A 27,574-nucleotide genomic window follows, 5' to 3' on the forward strand; every position below is an offset into this window, starting at 1 on the left:
TTACAATGACAAACCGTAAGAATTTCCATTTACTACTTCACTCGTTACACATTTGCCTATCGTGGACATGTTTTGTTCTTTGTATCTGTTCTATAGTCTCATTGTGTTTGACATGTATGATGCGTGAATCGTGGCTTGGAAGTGGTAATGCATCCCTAATTGGATTCTTACTGTAAAAGGGCCATCTCTAACTATTTTTAATGTTCTCCTTCTGAAGTACTTGGCTAGATCTTCCCTGGACCTTAAAGAAAAGGAATTAAAAGTCAGCACATCCTCTTAATTTAAAATGAATATGATCACCGTTATCTGATGTATTTCTAACATACTGTTTTAGGGGAGTTTGCAGAGGACACCTCCTCACTGCTATGTGGTAAAGCCCAGTACAAGTTGTTCTTTTTATGATGGACCATATGAGAATGCCACACGATGATCCTACAAGGGATGGGGAGGCCTTCCTATTCAATGATATAGGGGTATGATGATGTAAATTTGCGCCAAAAAGGTATTCTTTTTAACCTTTGCTATAAAGCCCCCTCATCTATCTGAACCCCCTCATCATGGACAATTTCCACTAGGTCATAAAACCCCAAGAACTACTTATCTCCATGGATCAATGATTTTTCTATTAAACTGTGTGCAAATTATTCTACTATTCTAAACATTTTAATGGTGAGAATATATATAGTTTCGTGTTCTTCAGTAGGTCTTGTCTGAGACCTCATGTTCAATGTGCTGAGATGAACTCTGAGCTGGTGCCTATCATTACAGTCGAGGGACCAGACACCTACTGTGCACCAAAACCCTTTCAGCTTAGGCTTCTTTATACTGGGGTTACAAGGGTGACTCTAGAAAAAGAGCTACGTGGCTAGCCGTGTCCAGAATGATAGATGGCTATCATCGAGCTTAACTACAGCAGCCTATTACAACAAGAAGCGAAACCACCTCCAGTGCCGGATCTCCAATGATCAGAGAGCGAACAAATGTCTGAATGGTTTCTGGAACATTTTACATCATTATTAGGTTTTTCTTTTCCTCTTTTTTTTTTTGTTAAAGGCCCAGTGTAGCTGTTTTCCTTCTACAATATCTGCCCCCCTCCCCTTTAAGATTACTATTGTGTCTTATGGTGGTTTGATTTTTGGTTCAGTAGAATTGTGGCAGGGATGGGGTCTCACTGTCCAGTAAGGCAGATTTGTACTTTTTTTGGTCTAATAGTCATAATTTCTGTATTCTTAAATACCGTGGCTCCATCGTATCCTGAAACCTGCGCCACACACTGCCTTCTCGCGACACCTGTATCAGTAGTTACATTTTATTCTGTGATGATTGTATTCAGTTTTTGATAATACACGGCTAGAGTGCCATTTGTATAGCAAACTGTATTATATGTTTGTTATACTGTTCAGGATTTGTTTTTGTCCTTCCTCTCTCTTCCCATCTATCTGCCTAAATTATAGTGTAGGGTTGTCTTTGTCAGAGTGGATACCCCACTTATGGCTCCTTAATGCCCGCAATATGCAGAGAATAGAACCCATGGATTTCAATGGTTTCGAACACATTTCCATGTGTTGTACGTGCATTTCGGTCATGCAAAAAAAAATGCAGCATGCTCTATTTTCCTGCAAATTTGCGCGCCAAATGTCCCGATAAAGTCGAAGGGGGTTGCGCAAATGCATGAGCAATACGCAAGGAGATGCATGAAACGCTGTGTAATTCAGCTGGAAAAAGAACACCTCTGGAACTTGAGTCTAATTGGCCACCTCAATTGGTGTATTTTTTTTTTTTATTTGCCCGGTGCAAAAAAAATACAGTAAAATTTGCTGATGCTGCGCAAAAAAAGCGTTATTCATTTTGCAAATACTCATACATTCCCTTGTGAAAAAACCCTTAGGTAGGAAAATAATACTGTGATAGGGTTTTGCTTTTGATAGTATTATTAAAGGGTAAGCTTTATCTAATACAAGGGTGTCCGCTTGGAATTTTTCATCTTTTTAATTTATATGGACCCTTAGGTTAAATTTGGATGAAAACTCCAGTTACTAGTTTGTCTGGTTCTTCCAGTAACAAAACTCTATGAAACCCTTCTATCATAAGCAACTTTTTGTGCTCCTGTATATAGTCACAAATCCCTACGATGCCGTTACTTTGGGTCAATAAACCGATGGTTAAGCTAGGAAAATTGTACGTATATTGCACATTGAAGCAACCGGCATATTACATATACTGAAATGCCTAAAGCCAGCCTGATCAAATAGGTGACCAATAGCAAGAACTTGGACACTATAAACCATTTCGGAAAGCTGCTGAGAAGATGGATGGATCAACTTGGCAAGTTTTGTGGAAGATGTGTAACTCCTACTGCCTTGCTTTTGTAGCCATATGTGTGGTTTTTAGGTCATTGCCATCGGGGCTGGGTTTTTGTTTAATCTGTCTGATCTGTTATCTTCACATTCCTATTGACTTCTGTTCCTGTTTGCTTCCACATCCCCGTGGAGGTAATGTTTTTTTTTTTTGCTTCTGCATCTATAGAGTAGATCATCTGTAGAGTTGGTGCACATCTCTTTTGAAGTTTCCACAAATTTTCCAGGATTTCTATATAGGGGAAGCTGACAACCTCTGTGGGAACTATAGAGATTACTGTGTTGGCCATCACTTAGAAGCAGATACAACTTGGCCGAGAGACTTTTCCAAGGGTCATATGGTATTTGTTGGTGGTTATTATTATTAATATATAATTTTTACACTTCTATGGAGATTGATTTTCTGCCATTAGAGCTCCCTTGGAAATTGTCATTCTTACTCATGTAGACAAGCCTCATCCATATACCCTGTTAGGGCAGGTGGGTGTCATGGAGGATGGGGGAGGCCCGTTTGAGATCCCACGTCTATGAGCCAGAAGAGAGACCTGCTCTCTAGGAACAGGTTATTTTCTAAACGGCATGAGCCACCCATATATGTAAGTGTCGTGTGTGATCACATAGAATATTCTATCTACAAATGACATGCGGATTGCAATGTCAGCTGTCACATCATTATGGCTGCAAAATGTTCATTTCAGCGTGCAGAGTCACAAGTATTCTTCATCAGCTGGTTGTACAGAAGTGGACTTGGCGTTTCTTAGGCGTTCACATATCGTCGTATACAGCTGGAATAGACTGAAGCACCTCAATGTATGTAAAGCGTTTGGTGGTGATCTTAAAGGGAATGTCACATCAGAAAATGGCCTATTATGTAAATCCCATTTTTGTGTTTAAACGTATTAAGATATAAAATGTTTTCATTAATTTTTTAATATTTTTTTAATTTAAAATTTTTGGTCACAATCTTATATTTAGAAAAAGAAAATCCACTAGTCAGTCCCTTTCTAAGAAAGCTTTGCAGCAGTCATCTCTCTAACATCACAGGCAGGATTACACAGCGATGTAATGCCCATATGTAGATAATGCAGGACCCACCATTCACAATAGGCGATCAGCTGTGACTACTCCCCTTTCCTGTAAAATGACCTCTGCACAGAGTATGCCTAGAACAGTCTCCATACAAGTCAATGGGCGCCTTCCTGTATAATGTGTGAATAGCCCATGAAGCTGCTGTAAAAGAATCTCTCTAAATGCTGTTAAATGTAGCTCAGGAAAGATGGCCGCCCCCCATAGTCAAGGATAGACAACGGAATTAAAAAAAATTTCTACAATCGGAAAATGTTTTAATCGACAACTAAAACAATTTTGGTGCTTATAGTCCCTTTCAATTAAAATTATTTTTTTACACATGTTTTACAATTAACAGTTTAAATCTACATAAAATGCTGAATGTTTGTTTATAAATTCTTTTATAATTAGAATGCAAAATATGACTATTCCGAATGAACGCAAAATTCATAATTTTGCTCTTAGAGTCACATGACTCTGCAGAACAAACAGGCAGAATTTTTGCTTTCACTTTGGCTGTGAATATTTTACAAAAAAAAGAAAGCTGAATGAGATAAGGAAAGTATTTGCAAAGTGACTTAAGGTACATTTACACACACAGATGATCGCTCAAAATTCGTCGATCATTTTGCATAGGTACTAATGGGCTAATTGGTACTTAATTTGCATGTATTTAGAGAACAGTAGGTGGTCTGTTCTCTAAATGCATCGCTATTATTCTCCAGCGGGACAGCAGCTGTTAAAGAATGTTATCAGCGCTGCCCATGGAGAACTCAGCGTGCAGTCCCTCTTATCAGGGATGAGGATTTCATGCTGACCTGAAGTCATCGATGGACGAAAAGTGCACGGTAAGTGCACAATGGGCACACATTTACACACTATTATCACTCAAAAGATGGCTTTTGAGCGATGATCGTTGTGTGTAAAAAGAGCCTTTAGCTTGCTACGTAGACTTTCCTAATTTCCTAAGGTTATAAAAAAAAAAAAGTGAAGTTTGACTCCTTTTAAAGCCCCATTTAGACGGGACGAACGTCCGGCAAACTATGGCCGGCATTCATCCCCACACATGCACGCTCCCGTGCTGTCACACAGGATAGGATGGCTGGCTCACATTGGGACAACAGGAGCAGATTTCAGTTCTCGCTTCCCCCTCTCCATTCAGTTAACATAGTGGCCGTTCAATACTGAACAGCTGCTATTTACGCTGCACTGTCATAGTTAAACTCATCGTCCATCATTTATGCTGCATGAACGATGAGCGATGCGTTTAACTATGACAGTGCAGTGTAAATAGCAGCTGTTCAGTGTTGAACGGCCACTATGTTAACTGAATGGAGAGGGGCGAGGGGGAGCAAAAACTGAAATCTGCTCCTGCCGCCCCGTTGTGAGCCAGCGATACAAGCTCCTGTGCAGGAGCATGGGAGCATGCATGTGTGGGGATGGGTGTTGGGCGTAGTTTGCCCGACATTCGTCCTGTCTAAATGGGGCTTTATACTGGGCAATAAATTGTTCAAATGAGCGAACAATGACAACTAATGTAAACTAAGCCAATTAATAGGTGGTATAAAGTTAGATGTCTTTAAAATGTGCCAAACGTAGCATCCAGCATGAGCCATTGTGATAAATCTGGTGCATTTTAAGACCAAGATAGCATGTCCAGATATTATGTATTACTGCCTAGTTGTATAGATATGTCATGCAACACATATAAGGTGGCCATTCAGATGTGTTTCAGATGAACCTATTGATTTTACTTGAACCAGTCCGCCATTTAATGTGCATGGGGCGTTCTGACTACCCATACAGCAGATATTAGACTTCTGATAACTCCCATACACATGCAGGTTGTGTTGCTGGAGTAAAGTGTCAGCTAAAATGAGCATTCGGCCAACTGATTACTAAAGTGTATGGCCCTGTGATATACTTTAGCATGCCTCCGAATTTTTTGTGGAGGCACACAGGTTTTTTCTTCTGATGAAATCATAAGGTAAAAATGTGCTACAGTAGCCCATTGTTTTCTATCTGTACCTTTTAAGGACTTGGCACAAGTGGTTCTTCCTTGCATCCCCATGTCCCATCCAATAAGGTTTATGCATGTGGTGCTTATATGAAGGAGTGATTGACCTAGGGGAAGGTGGAAGGTTCCCCTGGCCCCTGTCTGTGGAGAGGGCTCTCTGTGCGGGAGAGATTCGGGGAGGCTTACCGCCATCTGGATCTGAAGGTGCATGTGAGATGGGGTCATGGTACTCTGATCACTGATATCGGGAACAGTAAACCTTCATGTCCCATCTCTGGCCATTGGAGGTCAGGTACTGGACTTGGTTTCAACCTCATTAAAGTGTCCCCTGGAAAAGGTATCCAACAGGATCATAATTTGTGTAATCGGAGATTGTGCAATACTTGAAACTTTTATTAATAGTTCAACCTGCCTGGTCCGGCCTTATAACGGAACAATAAATCCCGACAACGAGAGTGGTTAATGGTCGGAACAAGGTTGTCCCTGATCACACTATTATGTGAAAAATGGGGACAGGCCATAGGTCAATCCGTAACAATATACTGGAGTGTAGCTGCGCATCTTACAGTCATTGGTAATACAGGAGACCGTCTCTTAATCCCTACTTCTGCGTCACTCAGTTATCTGTTCTTATCCAAGTGGGATCCATGGGAAAGGTCCTCGAAGAGATGCCCACTAATGCCCCCTCTTGTATGCGGATTGGTTGATGCCGCTTCAAAATGGTCCACTGGGCAAGAATTGAGTTGGTGTCCCATAGGGAGCAGCCAAGCATGTCAGATCCTGTTTTCTACTACCCAGCAGCCCACCAAAGTTTCTGGTTGGAGAGGTCAGTGACAGAGCGGCCATGATCTTAATGCAACAAGTTCAAAGAAACCTTGCTTGCGTACCGATAGAGCTCTTCTTTGTATCCTGCTTTTTAATTCTTGATGGTCTCCTCCAGACAGCCCCTTCCCATATAATCCTTTAAGGCCAGTAGCTATTGTAGATCATGTAAATAGTAAATATATTTTTTTTCCACTATGTACCAGATTTTCCAGAGTTTGCCAGATTTTCCAGAGTAATAGACGTGAGGGGTCCCTAAATTAGACCCCTTTTACCAGTCACATTACAAGGACTTGCTGACTTTTAAACTCTCCATTGCTGTTAAGTAGAAATGTCTCCATTTACCAGGCGAATGCTGATGATCTAAATAAATATTTTATGTGCCTTTTCAGAAATTTCTCTGTAGAAATCTCATCTTTTTACATATTTTTTGCATAACAAAATTGTGCTTCAGGCTTAGTTTTTTGAAGATGAATAATGCAGCTTGTGGAGTGCATTACCGGCATACAGTACTTCTACTTCCATCCACTTACAGTAGATCAGCAGTGATATACATTACAGTGATGGAGCGGGATGTTAGGGCTCGTAGATATGATGGCCTTTAATGGCTAACAAATAAAATGATGTCCCAGCATGTTTTTGAGGCTCCTTAGGCCCGGCGTGTCCAGTGAGGGGGGTATCCACACCCAGCGGATGTGTTACAGAAGCTTCTGCTACAGATCATACCCGTACATGTAAATGGCGTTATTCGCTGGCTGTGTGTGAATACAAGGCATTATATACAATTTAATTCGGCACTGCCTCTGATGTGTTGTACTTGGGCTGACTTCACATGAGCGTAAGTGCTATGGTGTGTGCCTGTAGTGCAACGTTTCTGCGCTGTAAACGCGTTTTTTTTTTCCACGCGTATTAAAAAAAAAAAATTGCAGTGAACCAAAAAGTTGCATCATTTGACCCCTTCACAGATTCTCAATTCCCTGCTGTCTAGTTAGATGTGACGGGCGTTTGTTGTGGAGGAATCGACCAGTTTGTCCAGATCATGTTTCATAATAAAATGAATAATGCATCAGGCAGCGCAGGCCGTCCGTCAGGGATGCTGTGTCGGTGCCGCCGACTCCTGGATAATTACAGACCCTTACCTTTCCGTCATAGGAGTGTCCTGTATAAGTGCAGAATTTTAAAGCGGAGGCCTTGGGGACAGGCGGCTGCTTGTGACTCTGTGCTTGTCATAAACTTTCAGGAAACTTTTATGGAGCTCCCACTGATTAAGGGACGGTCATGAAATGTTAGACAATTGTCAATTTTAATACTGTAATATCCACTCATTAGATCTGTATTCTCAGAGTGAAATCCGTCAACACCTAAGGTGCACTTAACCCCTTAGGGAGAGGAGTCCTTGTACAAAAAGGGTTTCCTTAATGAAAAATATGGCTGCCAAACACTGTTTTCTCATACAAATACCCTTAGTGGTGACTCGCTGGTTCCCCTATGTATCTATGTAAGGATAAAGGTAAAAACCACAAAGCCAAGGAAAAGACTATATAAACCACAGTTGTAATGAACCAAACATGCATTGGAGAACATTACATAGAGATAGTTAAACATGGGTGCAATACACTCGTAGGAATCGGGCCTAGGGCTTAGGTGCACGTTACCGTATTTTTAGGCTTGTGTTGTATGGGTAAATCCACAGCCCTATTATATCCGATGAGGCTGCACATGGTCGTTTTTTGGTGAGGTTTTTTTTTTTTTTTTTTTTCATTATGTTTTTTTCTCACATGGATCCATGGTCCATGGAAAATAACTCGTGGCATGTCCTATCCTTGTTCATTTCTTGGACCTTCATGTCATTCACAGGTGTCCATGTACTGTCCAATGTGAGTTGCACCTAAGTCCCGCGTGTGCAACTTGCATTTACGGCCGTGTGCACCTAGTCTAGCTCATAGGTCAGTTTCAGGCAATTACAGACAAGAAACCTGCCCGACTGGTGGGTCTGCTGTCCCAACTTCAAAGCAGTATAGATCCCGGTGATTCTGCAAGTTTGGGTCAATCTACCAGCAGTAGGGCATATGTGTATTATGGGCATATAGTTGCAACCTTGTTTGAAAATGGCCATAGGGGCCTTCAGATTTATGTTGGTTGTGTTTTGGAAATATAGTGGTTTTTTTCATTCCTACACTTGACCTAACTGTGCTACCACAAGGCACTGCTCTGACGACCGGAAACTATAGACTTTTTCTAGCTACACAAAGCATTTGATTGGCTGACTAATGTCCTGTATACAGGGGGCAATGATCGGGTGAATGAACATTCGGATATAAGTCATTAGAGGTACAGGTTGGGTTTGAAGCTGGTTCGGGAAAGCCAAGTTAGCTCAGATTTGTAGCTGTTTTGACAGCTTGCATACCCTGTCAATCCTCCCCTCGACAAGTAAGTTGCCAGCCATAACATGGGGGTACCTCTCCAACTCTGCAGCTTTCCCTGCAAAAAAAAACGAGCCCTTACACACCTATATACTGAAAAATAGAAGTGCACGTGGATTTCCGCAGCGGCAGACCTGTGAGTCAGTGTGGAAAGAATTTTTAAATGCTTGCTAGCGATTGCGGATGCAGTCATTTTTCTGCGCGGATGCACAGTGGATTGTCTTCATTAAAAAAAAAAAAACACAAGCCCAAAGTGACTGCCATTCCCCCCCCCCCCCCCCCCCCTCCTCCATTCTTGGCCTTCAAGCAACCATAGAGGTATCGACCTACCAATCTCTAATTGAATTGCAGATCAGTCGCTTCCATAGAGATCAATGGTGCGACTTCCGAATCACACAAAATCACACCAAATCCACAAAACAAATCCCTATGTGTGCGTGGAGCTGAGGAATCTCAATGCTTTCCTATGGCGGACTAGTACAGCGGATCTCCTGCACGGGTGCCGATTGTGGATTCCGCAAATGAAATGTGCATGAGGCCTTAATGGGGTTAGCCAGTTTTTTTTAAAAAAAAACAAAAAAGGCCAGGCTGCTTTCTTTCAAACACCACTCCACCCTTGTACGTGGGTTGTCTGTTGTTGCATCTCAGCTCCCATTCCCTTCAATGGAGCTGAGTTGTAATACCACACACAACCATATGGACAAGGGTGGCACTGTGTTGGGAAGAAAGCAGTAAATCTGTGTTGAAGGAACTGTAATACTGCGCTAATGTAAATGTGTAGGGCTAATCGCATAGCTGTATTTATTTTTTACACGTCCGTTTTTCAAAAAACTCAGCATACTCTTTTTTTTATGTATACGTGCCTCTGCATTTGTATTCTTTTTCTACTGCTGGGCAAATTAGATCGATAGAAAACAATAAAGATACGGCAGCAAAAAAAATCATGTAATGTCTTTAGAAACACATCTGTAAGGCTAATATCACACGGGTGAGTTCGATAGCAGGCTGTGAAGCCCAATATCGCGCTCGGCAACGTGTGATATCCCCGCGCATGCAAGGTGTTTTTGTGTTTTTAAAAACTCCTCACGTAACTTCAGGGAAGTAGCAATCCTCTGGCGCGGCTGAAAGCGGATCAGCAAGGGTTTCCTATTGTTTTCAATGGGGCACCTTGACTGCGTGCAATGCTTTGCTGGCCCTATTGAAAACAATGGGTGATGCGTTCCGAAAGAACGCCCAAAGATGATATGCCGCCATTTTTTTTCTTCCACTGCGTTGCGATAAGGAAAAAAAATCTCTCATGTGTATGACCCCATTCAAAAAAATGGGGTTCATAGTTGTGCGAGATATGTACATCTCGCCACGCACAAGTCTCCTGCAATTTTGTTGGCTGTGTGAAAACTGCTTAATATGCATCCGTATTACAGACCTGTATTTATACGGCCCGTCTGAAAATTACCAAAAAAGTTTAACATTTTTCTTTTTTTTCTTAAGTAGTAAAACACAATCTATTGGTATTGCTGTAATGGCGTCGACTCTCATAACAAAATGTCCATGCCTTTTTAACCGCACCGTAAACTCCGCAAAAGCAACCCCTCAGTGGGGGGAAAATGGGGAAAATGCAATTTGTGTATTTTTGGTTTTTTTTTTTTTTTTTTGTTTTTTAAGATTATATGGTACTTTTAGATGATTCTATTAAATATAACGCGGCGCACAAAACCCTCCATTCGCCTATGTCGCCGGCAAATTAAAAAGTTATGGCTCATAAAAGTTGAGGATGAAAAAAAGAACGATACTCGAAAAAACCCTCATTAAAGGGTTAAGAAGTATTTGCAGTCCTATGTAAAATCTCCAATAATACATCAAATGAAATGGCAGGTGGGGGTGACAGAGAGGATGTAAAGCCGCCCTGTTACTGTGTGTGTGTGTGTTTACGCCCCCCAGTGCTGCGCGAAGTCTATTAGGTGATCATTTCATCTGTATGTGGTATGAGACAATCCCCTCCATCATGCAGGCTGCGGAGGACGGTGTGGGGTGTACTGGGCTACGGTGACCTAGTTTGCCCACTTGGTTGCCATGGTAACTGTAGTAGTAGCGGGCTGGAGAGGGGGGCCACGCCTATAATCCAATCCAAATCTGGCTTCTTTACACCCAGCATGGGCGTCTGGGCTCATAAAATGTTAATGCCAGTCAGGTGCTGAGCAGGAGGAGAGCAGACCCCCGTGTGGGGTGATGGAGACCCCCGGCAGCCCCTCTGTGCTGCAGTGACCGGCAGAGATGCATTCTTTGATGGCCTGAGATGTGCTTTCTTTCGACAAAGCATAAATAAAATTTATTGCTTATGTTATTTTTATTTAAAAATGCGATTTCTAGCACGACCGAAACCGAATGTGGATGCCCCGAGCCAAAAGGTCCTGCGACTGTCCATGTCAGGTGGTCAGCCGTTGCTGGAGCCTGCTTGTGCTCTGGTGTCTAACTGCTGCCAAAGGTTTCCCCGGGACTAACTAGTCCAAGCTTGGTGGCAGGGTGTAGTGTGGACCATGAGAACCATCCCTCTAGGTCACCACGTGATGACTGTGTGTAGGCCCACACGTGACAAAGGATAAGGGTGTTGAGTATCTTCTACCATAGGGTCACCTTGGGTTAGTAGACTTCTACAGGATTACAGCGGTGTAGGCTGAGGCTGCGTTCACACATGGCGTTTTGGATGGGTTTTTGCTACGTTTGTGCATCACAAACAAAACTAAGCGCTATGTGTATCGATCGGACGTTTTGGCGACTTTTCTGAGTGGCTACCTGAATGATAGTTGCTCCTGTGTAGAGGTAACCATGATGCTGTGCAGTTGGGCCAGGACATTCATCCATAATACGCTCATCTGAAAGTGGCCAAAGGGACGGATTATGTTAATGTCATCATATGAGGTATTAAAGGGGGTTGTCCGCTCATTCTCCTGGCATCAGCGCTCCCATCCTGAGTGCCATGATGCAAGCAGTTCAAGAATGTGATGCTACAGCCTTTCATTGGTTTCAGTGGTCACATGATTTTCTGTGACCTAATCAGTCATAATCACCAGGACCGCAGCGAGCTGCATCCTGGCAGCCATGGAGGGGTAAATCTAGCCCTGTTTATGCTCTCCTCACAGGGTCCTATAGAAAAGGGCTTGTCTAGTAACCGGACAACACCTTTTAAGCAACGGTTTCCACTTGGAAGAACCAAGTGAATGGTGCTAAAATGTAATACCAGATGTGGCCCATAGACAGAAGTGGCACTGCTGCTGTAAAAATTAGCACACCCTAGTTTCAAATGCCAGAAGTTTCAGAAAAAATTCTTTTATTGGTTACTTATTATACAGGTTTCTGCAGACTGTTTTGGGGTAATTTTGTAGCCACTTCTTGTGGACTGGAAGGTGAAGATTTCACAAATATCTCCGGTGAATGTACAACCTGACGAATGGGCCATCTTAATTGTAGGATGTTGAGAGATGAGGAGGGAAGAGCCGGGTGGAGTCGTGATTCACCTCTTCATCCTTGGAATGGGTGTGAGGAGTTGCGTACAAGCAAAGTTATCTTCTCAGGATAGATACATACCTAGAAGATGTAAATAGCATTTTTTTCTCTTACTTGCAGTAGAATCTCATGAGCTGTTGGCTATTTCTTAGGCCATGTTCACACTAGAGTTTTTTTCGCCTTTATTAAAAACCAAAGTGAAATAGATGGCATCTGTTTTTCACATTTAAGACACGGTGGTCATTCTTTTTGTGTTTTATTCTTCTTGCTCTTCCATTTCTCTGACAATGAAAGAACATAAAAAGCCAATACAGGCATCATCCTTGGTCAGATTTGAACCTACCACTCCAACACTGCCAAGCAACAGTGCTAATAACTGAGCCACCAGAGAAGAATGAACACAATGAGCCTCCATGTAGCTGTTGTCCACAGATTCCTGCCCCGTAGCCCATAATGTATACATACAGATTTTGGTACAGAATTCTCTGCATATGGAAGAAATATTCTGCCTGTGTGAAACGTCCCAAACAGCACTACCCATGTCTGTGGACTGTGTGTGCATTGCAACTCATTCAAATTCAAGAGAATGAGGCTAAGCTGCAATACCAGACACAGCCTGTAGTCCAGGGTGGTGCTGTTTCTGGAACTAGAGCAGAACCCTCTCTAATGTCAGACCATTTCTTCAGTAGGATCTGTGACATTTCCCGCCTCTTCATCATTGAGAGAAGCCTGCGTTTTATAAATGGCGCAGCTAGCGCTTGACTCCGCCTTCTGCCCCGCTGACAGTTGTTGGATTATATCACCGTATATGACTGCTCTGTATAAGTCATTTATATGAAAATTCCACTTTTAATAGGATTGCGAGAGAACCTGCTCCTTGTAGTAATTAATGTCCTTTGTACTAGGAGTCGCTGCCAAGAACAAAGTCTTGTTCGGGCCGTAGATTCATTTAATTGAGCTACTTGGTCAACAGGAACTCAGCGGTTTGTGTGCTTTGTGCCTCTGATAAAATATTCCAGCAACGTCTGATGGGGGTGAAAAAGATTAAAGGGATAATCTTTATGCCGCTTTGTAGGTCAAATTTCTCCATTTTACCTCTGGCCAGAATTCCTGAGACTGGGGCTCAAAGCCAGCTTGCTGGTGTCAAACCAGTTTCTCCAGTCTGTTTCCTATATAAAGTTTGTATGTTTTTAAATTTTACTTTGTAAAGTTTTAGTGGTGTGAAAAAAAAACAAACAAAACATTTGATTGTTCCAAAAAGTTTTAATTTGTACCTTTTGTTTACGTAAGGGTTTTTTTCAGAGATTCCCATGGATCGATGGTCTCCAACCTGTGGCTCTCAGACTACAACTCTGAATAAGCTGGGAGTTAGTCTCACAGTTGCATACACAGCGGAGCTTGCTTACCTATCTGGGAGGGTTTCATTACATTGTTCATCCTGAGCATCCTGTTTCCGGATCTATATACTCCCATTCTAATCACTGGCCTTAAAGGGGTTGTCTCACGCCGAAACAGTTTTTTTTTTATTCAATAGACCCCCCGTTCGGTGCGAGACAAACCCAAGGGATGGGTTAAAAAAAAAAAGTTTATTATTATTACTTACCCGAATCCCCGCGCTGCGGCAACTTCTTTCTTCCTTTACCAAGATGGCCGCCGGGATCTTCACCCACGATGCACCGCGGGTCTTCTCCCATGGTGCACCGTGGGCTCTGTGCGGTCCATTGCCGATTCCAGCCTCCTGATTGGCTGGAATCGGCACACATGACGGGGCGGAGCTACGATGACCAGCTCTCCGGCACAAGCGGCCCCATTCACCAGGAAGAAGACCGGACTGCGCAAGCGCGTCTAAAAACGCCAGAAGACAGCGAATTTAGACGGATCCATGGAGAACGGGACGCTAGCAACGGAGCAGGTAAGTGAATAACTTCTGTATGGCTCATAATTAATGCACGATGTATATTACAAAGTGCATTAATATGGCCATACAGAAGTGCTGAACCCCACTTGCTGCCGCGAGACAACCCCTTTAATGCATGCCTTCCAACTATCTCAATTTATGCAAGATTGTCGCTAGAAACGACTCTCAGATGGGGCCGAGTTTATTCACAAGTGTCCCAATGTTTCTTGGAGTTTTTGTGAATGCTCCTGGGCGGGGCTTAACATGTTTCATGAGTTTGGTTTCAAATGTTGGGAGGTATACTTGAAGGCCATGGACGCTTTCTTAATTTCTAAAAAAAAAAAACAAAAAAAAAGTCAATGGAAGCTGTCCGATCCGCGGCCCATCCGCAACTGACATTGCGAACGGCTCGCGGATTCTGCGGGAACGCAGGAATTAAAAAAAAAAAAAGAAAAAGAACTTCTACTGCACATGTGCGGCGACACACACATCCGCAGTGAAGACTCAGACAGGTAAGCACCGTCCTCGGCTGCGGGCAGGGTTGGATTCTGCTGCGGAATTTGACCCCCCGTTTTGTATTCGGCTTAATGGGCTGCTATCTCATTAATGGTTTACAACTAGAGAACCCATTTACTTACCTCCCTCTGAGCCAGAATGGAGAGTCGGGTATTACTTGACTGGATGTTAATTCTAATAGTACAACATATCCCACACAGTTGTCTCTTATGGGGAAATGTACGACCAGACATGGCTTCCATCAGTTCATCGCCCGCCATGTCCTTGTGAAGGGCATTCGATATTCATATGCATTTCAGATTCTAGCTACCATCTTGGCAGTCAGTACCAGACAGTAGATCATAGACATAAATGCATCACTGCCAAGACCCAGCACTGGACTATCTTGGCAGCCGAGACTGGAGGGACTTACCCATTAACCCCCGTTCCCCATTAAACAAAGACACCATACGACTATATGCTGGCATATTGTGGGTAGGCCACAGCCTTTATTAAACTGTATAAAACCTTTTAACGAATCCTCTATTTTTCTCCTTCCATGCCAAAAAATAAAAATGTCCGATTCTAACGTCGTAAAACTGAGGCGTAAGAAGGCCCCTCTCGGCCTGAAAAAGCCCTTCCATTTCTTGCTGGCATGGAAGTCCTCAAATTCCGCCTACCGGCTGTGACAACTTCCTGTAACATTAATCCCATCACCCCTCTAATAATTCTCTTCATCCCCCCCCCTCAGCTCAGAGGGCGGGTGGGCGGGCGTCTTCACTCTTCTTCTCCCGGTCCAGAATGATCTTCCTCTTCCTTCTTCTTCCTCTAACCCTGCTAACTCCACCCCTAACCCCTGGTCACTTCCTTTCTTCCTGACCCCTCCCCTCCAGTCCTCAGCATCTTCGCCAGTAAGCTTTGCTGCTATCTAGACTGGAGGGACTTACCCATTAACCCCCGTTCCCCATTAAACAAAGACACCATACGACTATATGCTGGCATATTGTGGGTAGGCCACAGCCTTTATTAAACTGTATAAAACCTTTTAACGAATCCTCTATTTTTCTCCTTCCATGCCAAAAAATAAAAATGTCCGATTCTAACGTCGTAAAACTGAGGCGTAAGAAGGCCCCTCTCGGCCTGAAAAAGCCCTTCCATTTCTTGCTGGCATGGAAGTCCTCAAATTCCGCCACGAAGGATGCAGCATATTACTATGCTGCACTCCGCCCCCCACATGCCAGCAAAAGAGCCGACTCTACCCCATCCTGCAACCTAGATAAAAAGGTATCTAGCCCTATGTCGCTAAGATGCACTCCGTCACCTCGCATCATCCCGCGCTCTCTTCTCTCCAGCTCCCAATGACGTATTGCTATCCCACCTAACGCTCGCACATGCTTTGATATCCTAAAATTGACAGTCTTCCTTACTCTCTCGATGGCTTCATTATCTCTTGCCTCTCTCCAAATTCTTCTGGCCACGATATCTGACCAAACAATTACGACCTTCTTAAAAAATTCCTTGAAACGAAAAATGTCCGCTTTCATCAATGCTATCAACTCCGCCACCTTTATCTTCCCAAGGTCATTTCCACCAGCGTGAATAACTAATATCACTCTGTCATTCTTCCAGCTGCTGATTTTTAAAACCTCCTGGAGCAGCCTGGGCCATTGTAATCCTCTAATACCAAGCCAACGCACTGGCACATTAAGGCCTAAATTCACGCCAATGGGCCTATTTCTGGCTCTCTTTTCCGCCCAGTATACATAGGAGTGGCCCACCACCCATACTGTCCAATCCGACACTGTGGATAAAATAAAAGAACAAAACCAAAGCAGAAATCGCAACACCATAAACAATATTATAAAACTCTCAGATTTGGCCGAACATATGACCGATAAGCATCTGATTTCCAACGACCCACCTTCTTAACCCCCTCGATACCCATGCCACACGCAAAAGCGGACGTCGCAGCTCCGATCCTAAACGAATGTGATCCGAATTCCAAGGGGTTAAGGCCTAGCATTCTAATGCTATTCCGCATGACCGCCGTAAATTGGTATTTAGTTAGGGGAAAACCCGACGCATGGCACAAAAACGGACCAGTCCCACAGTGTCTCTTGGCGAACTCCTTTACCAGTAACACCGGGCACCACTTTGTCCCCAATTTTCCCACTCTAATCCATTCTCCCATCCCGTATATGTCTGTCTTTGATCTTCTGACACCTATCTTAATACAGTCTTTGTCAATTACCACGTCTGAGAAAAACAGCCCCCCGGGCTTTGACTTGCACGCCGATACTAACTCCCCGATGCGTAATGCGGCAAAAAAGGCGATGGAAAAAGCCGCGCGAAAAAGCTCTGCTTCGGAAGCATCTGTGCAGACCGACTCCACCACGTTGAGAATAGCGTTTAATAACTCGAACGTGATAGGGCGCCTGCCGTCCTTGGTCACCCTGTCCTTCTTCCACCCTTTTATTATTTGCCCAAAAACGAAGTCCTTCGTCACGTCTCTTGTCCCGTGTAAGCGCAACAAAAATGCTATGGCCGATAGTCGTTTTTTCGCCGCATCCGCTGAAGACCCGCTTTTACGCATCGCGGACAGGACATCTAATGTCACCGCCCTTGCTCTTTCTTCTGTTGGAAAAATTCCACCCGCCGCTGCTAACCATTCTTTCCATACTTTGTTATATCGGTTCCATGTGGTACTTGTTACTGACGCTTTAACGAGAGCTAACAGCTCTCCTCTATCACTTCCCACAAGAAAGCAGGGCAACATACCCCCTCGACCTCCGCCGTCGGGTGCAGCTCCCTGAAATGTGACATCTGAAAACGAGAAAGAGCATCAGCAGTAGCATTCAAATATCCTGGTACATGTCTCGCTTTAAACTTAACATTGTGCTGTAAACACCGTAAGATCAAATGGCGTAATGCTGCCAGCACCAACGTTGAGGATGACGATTGCTTGTTGACCATTTGCACCACCGATTGATTATCTGACCAAAAGCAAATATTACCGTTGGCCAACCTCTGGCCCCATATTTCCATTGCCACCACCAAAGGGAAAATCTCCAATAACGCTGTGTTCTTTATCCATTTTCTTTCAATCCATGTATCCGGCCATGCAGCACAACACCATTGATCACCCAATATTACTCCGAATCCGTATGAACCAGCTGCATCCGATACCAAGCCGATCTCTTCATTCTGCTTCTCCTCCTCCAGACATATTACTTGACCGTTAAATGAACTCAGAAAAACTCTCCATATGTGCAGGTCTGATCTCATCCCTTTTGTCACCCTGACAAAATGATGGGGTTCCTTTACCCCTTTCGTTGCTAGTGACAACCGCCGGGAAAAGGCTCGCCCCATCGGAATGACCCTGCACGCGAAATTCAACAACCCTAACAATACTTGAAGTTGGTGCAGTGTAACCTTCCGAGAACTGCCCACCAACTCCACGACTTGGCGCAAACGCGCCACTTTTTCATCCGGCAAGTGGAAAGTCATTTCCTCCGTGTCGATTTCTATGCCTAAAAAACCGAGCCTCGATGCGGGGCCAACCGTCTTCTCATCCGACAAGGGGACCCCGGCTTTTTTCATCAAACTACGAAACGACGAAAGTAAAAACTCGCAGGCCGTCGAATTTGCCTGACCAACAAAAAGAAAATCATCCAAATAATGCGATACCGATGAGATGCCCGTCTCCACTCTTAACATCCATTCCAAGAATGAACTAAAAACCTCAAAATAATAACAGGAGATAGAGCAACCCATCGGTAGGCACATGTCCACAAAAAACTGGTCCTCGATGCTGCATCCCAGCAGATGAAAACACTGCGGATGCACCGGCAGGAGCCGGAAGGCCGATTCAATATCGGCCTTTGCCAACCAAGCGCCTTTACCTGCCTGTCTAACTAATGCAACCGCGCAGTCGAAAGACGCATATGACACCGCCGCTTGCTCTTTTGATATTCCGTCGTTGACTGATTCACCCGACGGATAGGATAGGTGATGGATAAGTCTGAACTTGCCCGCTTCCTTCTTCGGTACCAGTCCCAAAGGGGAAACCCGCAAGTTCACGAAAGGCGGTTCCCGAAATGGGCCCGCCATTCGACCCAATTCTACCTCCTTCAGCAACTTCTCCATCACCAACTGCTTATTATCGCGAGCGGACTTTAAATTCTGGCAAAAAGACGCCGACGAAACTGGGGAATGCGGGATAAAGAAACCTTCAGCAAACCCCGCTCTAAGCAGGTTTGCTTCCAGTCTCCGTGGGTACCGGTCGAGCCACGGCTCCAGGTACTGGACGCTCACCGGCGTTCGCCCCTGTGCCGGGAACTCCCGTCGCTCGTTGGCGTCGGAAACAACGCAACGCCGTGTGCGAACCTCCGCAGACCGAGCATTCGTGCCGAAATTTGCACGATGCGTAAAAACGGCAGTGGCCTTCGTTGAAGGCCCAGCAAGAACCGGACGGTTTTGGGGCCGCAGCAGCCTGCTGTCCGCTGGCTCCTGCGGCCGATCCTTGAAAGCTATGTTTTACGGGTTTCTGCGCCAGGATCAACTGGATCCAAACGTCTGTCGCCTTTGACGCCCAACTGATCTGCTGTGAACCCGAAATTCTGCGACGAAAATCTTCGTCGTATCGCCACCAAGCCGATCCCCCGTGCAACTTATATGCACTGTGGATCGTGTTGATGTACACGAGCAATTCCGGGCCCTTCTGCGGCTGCTGCTTGCACACTACATGTGCCAAAATCAAAAAGGCCTGTAGCCAATTCCCAAATGTTTTGGCTACTTTGGGTTTTTTCTCGCTCCCACGTTCAGTGAACCTTTCCCTGTCAACTGACACGTGTTCGACTGATAACAGCGACCATATATCCACATAGTTACCATTTATAATTTTTGATACCACTTCGTTCTCCAGCCCCGCATCCAACGGGGCTACTCCACAAAACAGCGAGTCTGCTAATTTCAGACCCTCGCTCACCCCTGCCACCGAGGGCAGGCACCTTTGTCCTTGTGCTGGACCACCAACCTCGGGCGAGGCCGCCCTCCCCGGTTTATCATAGGACACTAGAAGCCCTTTATCCATATCATATTTATCCACCAAGGCTCTGAGAGCCACCATAAATTCATCCTTCCGGCTCGTGCCGGACACATTATCCCAAACTTTATTTAACTGAAACGACTCACCCGCCTCGTTGACCTCCGGCATAGCCAAGGGAACGTTAGGGGCGGGCAGTGATGTTTGTTGGTACTCCCGTGCGTATCGTGCCGTGCCACTTTCTTGGGGGACACGCCGGCTCCTCGGGCTCCTTGACATTGTAGCCCCGCAGGCTGACATCCTGTTACCCGGTCTGCTCCCGCGCTCTCCTTGTCTGATATCTGCAGAAGAAGCCGGTGACCGTGAAAACAAATTCCTCATGACCTGCATCTCCACCTCTCGGTTGCTCTGCCCTTCCCTCCAAGTCACCGCTTCTGCCTGATCACCCCGTACGAATCTGCTCCTCCTCGTCTCCTCTCGTTCTGCTGAAGATGATGAGCAGCTGCGCTCCTCGCGCGCCCTAGCTGTGCGCCTGCTCCTTGCCCCCTCTAACTGCCTGCACCTATCCTGCCCTATAACTCTACCGCTGCTATGATGGGGGCGGCTTAAGCTATTGCGCGCTGCGCAATGCTCCGGGGAGTCCCTCTCTACACTGCTGCTGGATGAAACCCTGAACTCCCTGCGCCTGGCTGAAGACACAGTTGGAGGCCCCCGGCCCCCCCGCGCTATGGCGCGAAAATTCGCCGCCTCTTCTTCGCTGTCTGCCGGCCTGCTCCGCGCTGGTGGGCGAAAATACGCTGATTTTCCGCTCCCGGCGCCCGCCCCATACCGCGCTGTGGTGCGAACTGTCGCTGCTTTTGAGCGATGAAATGATCGCCCCTTCCGCGCAGTAGCGCGAAAATCGTCCACCTCCTCTATTCTGGTCGCTGCCCCCCCCCTATCCCCCCCTAAGTGCTGGTGGCGAATATTCTGCCCTCTGTTTGACTGGCCTTTTTCGGTTCCCCTCCCTCCCCCCCCACTCTCCCCCCCGCTACTCGCGGCGCACGATGAGGGAGATGCACTCTCTGGCATCTCCCTCCTAACGGTCGCTGCATCTCCGCGGCCGGATCTATATCCTGTGCGCGGAACCCTACGCGCGCCTGCTGCTGCACGTGGCGAGCGCTCCGGGACCTCGCTCCTTGGGACCTCGCTCCTTGTACTGCCGTCAGCCGCGGGCATACCTCCTCCCGTGCTGGACTTACCCGACCTGGACGCTGCCGTACCTCCACGGGTAAGTGTTGTCCTCTCCGCTACCTCTGGCTCACCGACTCCCATGCGTTCTGCTGGTTCCGCCTCCTCCCTACCGCGCTGAGACCGCACGGCGCTGTTCCCTCCGAGTCGCTCCGGTCTTGGGCTGCTGTTACGTCCGCCTCTCTTCGCCACCGGGCTGGGGCTCAGACGCGCTGGCGGGTTTCTTCTCCGGGTTGGTCTTCCACGTGGCTCCTCGCTGCTGGGCAAAACCGGCTGGCTGGTGCTCGCTCCTTCTTCCGCCGCTGTCGTCCCCGAAAGGTCTTCAGCCATCTTCACGAGCCAGCTTGTGCCCTGGCTGGCCACCACGTCCTTGATCATCCGCATTAGCTCCTCCATTCTTCAGCTGTTCTGGGTCCGTCTTCACTCTTCTTCTCCCGGTCCAGAATGATCTTCCTCTTCCTTCTTCTTCCTCTAACCCTGCTAACTCCACCCCTAACCCCTGGTCACTTCCTTTCTTCCTGACCCCTCCCCTCCAGTCCTCAGCATCTTCGCCAGTAAGCTTTGCTGCTATCTATATCCGAGATGTTGGAGGTACATATATAAATTACATTTATTGGATGTCATTAATGTAAACTGCGGCTTCTGAAGGTGTGAAAAATGGTAATGGGTGAAATGTACTGTGCGCCATATTTGTTCCAGGACGACTGAGCTTGACAAAGTGTCACACGAGTAAAGAGCAGCTTAAAATAAGAAGTCGTCATCGAACTGGTTCTTCCGGGAAAACTGGTTTAGTTGGGCTGCAGACTATACTCTTATTTTCATTCCTGTTTATTTGGATAGGCAAAGTACATGTACGACAACGGCTGTCATGTGCCGTCACCTGTGTCGTTCTACCGAAAGTGAACGTGAGTTCTTGATGTCCAATCCGTGCCTGGGAAAGTTGGGAGACCACTATTTCTATAGTTACAGTTCCTCTGGATGTTCTACTAGGCAAACTTCCATTGTTTCATACCATGGCCGATGTGCCAATCGGGAGTCTGGCAAAACTTTGTGACTGTTAGTGTTGTGATGGCGGTTTTATTGCTCATCACCCTACTGTCTCTTATAGGAACCCTTTTAGAGTCTCGTCTTTCTGTTTCTCTTAGTAATAACTTTGGAACTGGTTGTCTGCTGCTATAGTCCTTCGATGCTGAAGAGCGACGAGTTGTGCATTCACACACGTTAGTTGAAGCACCCGCTTTGTATTCAGCTATAACTTGCTTACCGTGCTGCTCCTCTTCATCAGAATAATTCCTAACATCCTCCTCTGACCCCTTTCGGTGTCAACTGGGTAACGTCCACAGGATCCCTTTTTGCTGGATATTTTCCTTGATCGCGCTATTCTCTGCATACTCTCCACACCGTTGCATGAGAACCCCCACAAGGTTGGCAGTGAAATCCTGGCCCTGGCTAGTCTAGCACCCATGATGACCAGGACTTGTTGGAAGTTGATCAGATTACTGGATTTTCCCATCTAATGTGGTTTCACTTTGAAACTAACCCACAGAAAAACTGTCACATGATTTTATGCTGCACTCCGGAATTGTGGGTCTAATTTCCATGGTGGGAAGTTCCAATCAGTGTGTAGAATATTTCAGTTATTAATTAAGGGTGCTGTCCACCTCTACGCTGTTGTTGATCAGCCCTCCTGATTCTGGTTGATCAGCCCTCCTGAACCTGTCTTGGATTCATCGGGCGCTGTTACCACCCCGGGCTCCTACAATGTGTACAGCTATTTGCTGTTGGCTTTGCCTTGTATTCCCAGTCATTGTTAAAATGTCTGATATTGACATACAGGAATGCTGCCTTCCAATAGGTGGCGCTGTAGAGGTATTGTTCCATCTTTCCATTTGCATAAATTTCCCAGAAGAGCTTGAATGGCCTTATATGTCTCCTCACACCTTCTAGGTGCTCTCCCCAAGGAGAAGCTATACCCTTCCTTCCTGCTCTGTACACACTGGGAGAATTGAGGGGAACGTGGGGAGGGAAGGCGGGGGCGACCTAATGGAGCCCGAAACCAGCGGCCAGCATGAAGGATGTTAGGATGGCTAGCGGGACGCAGCACAGACCAGCTGGTGGCAAAACACATGCGCATCCTGCGGCTGCAATTGGGACCGGAGAGCGGGGGAGCTGACGTTATGAAGCCCTGAGGCATCGGTCTGCACGAAGGTGACAGGCGTATGCTGGGATGCAGCGGACAGACGGTGGGCGGTTGTCCCGGCGGTGAAGCGCATGCGCAGCTTGCTGCTGTTGTGGAAAGACTAGGGAGCTGTGAACGGGCGTCAGAGAGCACAGAGGCAGCAATTAGTGTGGCACAGACCTGACAGCTGGAATCGCTGCGGCGCCTGTGTGTGTATTGATTAGTGCCTGGGCTGCAGCCTCAGCCTGAGGGTTACTTTTCTTCGGAGCCTTACATGATTAGATGTTAATGCTCACCTAAAAACGGCAACATTAACATCTAATAATCTACGCCTAAGAAGACAAGTAACCCTCAGGCTAAGGCTGCAGCCCAGGCAATAATCAACGCACACTGTGCAGCTAGGACCTTCCCGTCTTGAGCCAATCAGGAGCTAGGGGTGTAAGCCGCGTTCTCCCTGTCAAACCTCTAGCTTCCGGTGGCCTCAAGATACACTAATAGCCAGGTGGACAACCCCTGTAATGGTTTGCCTATTTCCATATACCAAGGCAGATTTACCATCCCAAAGGCTGACGGTTGTTTCTCCAGAAGTGACAACCACGGTTAGTGCTGTAATGGTTGTATTTTTGGTAGTCACCCTACTTTTTTGGGGGCCTATGTAACATAAAAAAATAAATAAAAAAAAAATTGAAAAGGATTTCTTAATGTATTCAATAGTTTACACATTGCTGCATATACCAGCTGGCTGACGGGTAACCAATGTGATGCTGCTGTAATAATGGGGGATAGGTTAGTCGGCCGGCTTTCTAAGAAAAAGATGCAACACTGAATATAATTTTTCATCTATTCCATGGTTTGTCCCTTTCTGTATATCGGACCAGATTTAGCATTCAGGGGAAAGCTGGGTGACACGGAAGCTGCTAGGCCCCAATGCAAAATCTGTAATGGGGATACCAACTATAATGCTTCATTCGTATTACTTGACGCCTCATATGGGGAAGAGCGACCTTATGGGCACTGTAAGGCTCCAGGGCCCGGGTGTAACTGCATCCTCTGCACCCACTATAGTTGTGCCCCTGGCGTGATGCAGACACTGTAAGAAGACCCAGCTTTCTCCAGAGCAGATTTAACTGTGATATGTTGAGTATAATTTCTGGCTGTAGGGGGTGACACCGGAGTATTTTGTTTTGTTCTTATTGCTTTTCCTAAGTAGCACAGATCCCTTTGTCCCGTGTTAGTGGTTTAGTATTTAATGAGGTTTATAAATCAGTAACTCTCATTATCCTCTTTCAACAGTTTTCTGCTCTGTATTGTATAAAGCCCGATGGGATTATAAATTCCTGGTACTTAACCGCGTCTGTGCTGAGCGTGATGTATGTTGTATACTCACTGCAGCTGTACGGCATGATACAGTATGGTGATGAAGGTGCTGCATACTGACTTCCAGTGGTGACCTTAGACTAGATCGCAACGAGTGTGGATTTTTTTTTTTATACCGTCACTCCCCCTCCCCCCCCCCCCCTCCTTCATATTGTGAATAAAAACGATTTTATTTTACAGTCTTCCTGTATTAGAAAGCACCAGAATAGCTTGGTGAATAAATACTGTACCAGAATAAGACACCTAGCATAAATACAGCACCAGAACCAGGCTCAGAACATAAATACAGCACCAGAACTAAGCAGTTGTGTTGCAGGTGAGGGAGGAGGGTGTGTGCTAAAAATGGCACCTCGGAATATCAGAGGGCAGGAGACTGAGTCAGGAAGAGGATAATTCATGTAGCTCCACAAGATGCTACCTCGAGCAGTAAAGGGATCATCTCACCAGGTGGAGCTAAGGGAATCAATCACTACCAGTCTACATCTACCTGGCAACCGCATGGGTTGCACATGGCTAAGGCCAACCACACTGACTTCCTATGTAATATGCCTTCATTTATGATTTTAAATGTTCTCCAAGTTGTCGTCCTCCATCATATTGTAACAGTGATATCTGTCTGAGGGGATGCTGGTTGTGGCCACTAATACTCCTTTCACATGGGCTGCTACCCAGTTTCCCAGTATTCTCAATGGCAAATGTAACTTGTAATGCAGTAATATTGGACCGAGGTATGTGGGTGGCAGATTTGTCTTTTGGCTCTATGGAAAAGCAGAGTGATTTGCCATATAATGATAAAATAGAAAGGAACAGAATAAAAATGTCTGATTTGTGCTGCCTATTATCTGTATTACAGAAGTGCCAGAAGAACTGTGTTCGCCCTGCTACACGGACCAGTATGAACAGGAGCATGTAAAGCCAGCCGTGATCAGCCTCCTGTTATCCGCTGATGTGTACTGCAGAGCATACCGCCGGGCGCTGCCTCAGGACAACTCCCCTCCCAGGGACAATGCCGGCCTGCTACTCCTCCTGGCACGGAAGGGGTTCCCTCCTGTACACCAGGGAGAACCTGTGAAGACTAGTGACCTAAGGGAGAAGCCCATTCGTATGGTAAGAACTTGGGCTTTTTAAATATTAACCCTAATGACTAGTAATCCTGCGAATTTAAAGCGGTGAAGATTATGGGTCTTTGGAATTATAAAGAACCAATTTATCATACTGGGGTGGTTTATGGTATAAATGTGTATAGCGTTAGGATAAATTCTATTAAATCAACTGTAAATGACAAAATTTCAGCCACCACTAGGGGGAGCTAAATGCATATGGATGTATACAACTAGTATTAAACCTAATTGAGCTGTATATATCCGTATGCAATGAGCTCTCGCTGTAGGTAGCCTTTATAACCGTCTTAAAGCAAGCAGAAGAAACTATTTTTAGTGCCCCTTACCTGTTTTGTGCCAAGTTTTCTCTGATGGGTACATCACTGCATTTTAGTCTTTTTTGGAAAAAAATGTACATTTGTAATAAGGATCTGCTTGACTTTTTCCCTGTATAGGCTCTTCTACAGGGGCCAATGACTGGCTTAACGAAAGGTCATCCAAACATCCTCAGCCTTTGGTCAGTGTAACTATACCTGCAATTGGCTACCAAACAAACGCTCCTTTGTCGGCTGATTATATCTTTTATATGGGCATAAAAGTCTTTCTTTATTGGCAGAACATCTCCCCGTATAATCGGGGCATATGCTGCCGACTAATATGGAAGCAAGCAGGAAATGATAGTTTGGGCAATATTTGTCTAGTTTTGAAACTCTTTTGAAGTCACCCTCATTAACCTGGTACACCATTGATCATCGCTTCTATGGCCAATCTTTCTGACCATCTAGAAGCCCTTTTATGCAGGCTGATTCTCTGCCCATTTACACAGGTGGACGATCACTAGGTTTGGGGACGAATGATCCATTGTCCCTATACAAATGGCATTTGTCAGCAGCACATCCCCATGTTTACACGGGAAGATGTGCTGCTGATCACTGGAATATAATAATAATTATTTTTATTTGTATAGTGCCAATTGGGCAAACCAATGTATGCGCAAATGGAACATTCGTGCCCTAGGAGTGCCTTAAAGCGACTCTCCGGACCTGGACAGACTAAGATGGCCACACCAGCTTCTCTGACTACCTGTGTATTAGTATGGATCATTAGTCTAAGACCACTACACCTGATTTATTGACCAGTGCTGCCCACATGACTAGTGCTGATCTGTCAGGGCATCATATGGGGTCTTGTACACTGTGCATAGTATATCGGGTAGTCAGAAAAGGGGTTCCGCCATCTGCATCCTATTGATGGACTAATCATATGGTGGTCAGGGTGAAAAGCTGGTTACATGTTGGAGTGCTAATTTTGGGGAGGAGGGTGCCTTGAGTTTAATGTCCTGGACTATTGTAATTCCAGTGTCAGGATGACCAATATAGAGGGTGATTTGAAGAGAATGGTGAAAAAGTAAAAGCTACATGAAGTGACATACAACAGCCAGACTGACATTAATGGAGAGAACTACTCTTCAAGTTTTTATTGCGCCTTACAGATGTTGCATTTTGGTGCTGCTGGTGACACAACAAATGTCAAGTTGATAGTCCTAGTTCTGCACAGACACATTCTGGCATATCTCTGTTATCGATCATACTACAGCGGATGATGTGTTCTTCTAGATTGTCTAGAACGGCACCAACGGTGCCTATATAGAACATCTGTAAGCTGCATTAAAAACTTGAAGAGTTCTTCTCTTTCTGTCATTCTATTTGCTATATGTCAGTTCATGTAAGAAGAAATTGGCTTTACTTTTGTGCCATTCTTTTTGAATAACCCCATATTGAAAATTCAATAATCTGCCATCAAACTGGGGATGCTGGACCATTGGAGTTTTGCTTTATGCCTGTCATGTCTTCCCATGAGTCATTCTCGTGCTCTCCACATCGCTGCATGCAACTTTACTTGCTGATGGATACATATACCAATTGAGAGAGACAGTAATGACCATGTCTTCTAGTGTTAAGTAAACCTGTGTAATCTAAACCATTGAAGTCAGGGCGGTGAGTAGATGACTGGGTAGAGGAGTGTCTGTAATGTTCGTCATGAATGGTTACTAGTAGGCCC

At 45.4% G+C, this 27,574-nt stretch overlaps 2 protein-coding genes across 3 annotated transcripts in view; one reads left to right on the top strand and one right to left on the bottom strand.

The window, feature by feature from the left end:
- The window catches only part of CAMSAP3 (calmodulin regulated spectrin associated protein family member 3), an 85,896-nt gene that overhangs the window by 29,557 nt on the left and 28,765 nt on the right, over window positions 1-27,574 (top strand). Inside the window, exon 2 of the mRNA XM_066593349.1 lies at window positions 25,267-25,520. Coding sequence (XP_066449446.1) covers window positions 25,267-25,520 — 254 coding nt within the window. The remainder of the gene's footprint in view (window positions 1-25,266; window positions 25,521-27,574) is intronic.
- On the bottom strand, window positions 15,029-20,530 carry LOC136612729 (uncharacterized). Of its 2 annotated transcripts, XR_010790415.1 has the most exons (3): window positions 19,777-20,530; window positions 17,362-17,406; window positions 15,029-16,384 (listed from the first exon to the last, which is right to left on the bottom strand). XR_010790415.1 is itself a non-coding variant. In XM_066593347.1 (2 exons), exons 1-2 carry the CDS (start codon window positions 20,015-20,017, stop codon window positions 16,442-16,444), a joined length of 1,206 nt encoding a protein of 401 aa, XP_066449444.1. In that variant the 5' UTR covers window positions 20,018-20,530; the 3' UTR covers window positions 15,029-16,441. The 2 variants fall into 2 exon arrangements, 1 of the variants encoding a protein (XP_066449444.1); XM_066593347.1 differs by having other exon boundaries at window positions 15,029-17,406.

Source organism: Eleutherodactylus coqui, chromosome 2, assembly GCF_035609145.1.
Source record: "Eleutherodactylus coqui strain aEleCoq1 chromosome 2, aEleCoq1.hap1, whole genome shotgun sequence".
In the NCBI taxonomy this organism is placed as follows: Eukaryota; Metazoa; Chordata; class Amphibia; order Anura; family Eleutherodactylidae; genus Eleutherodactylus; species Eleutherodactylus coqui.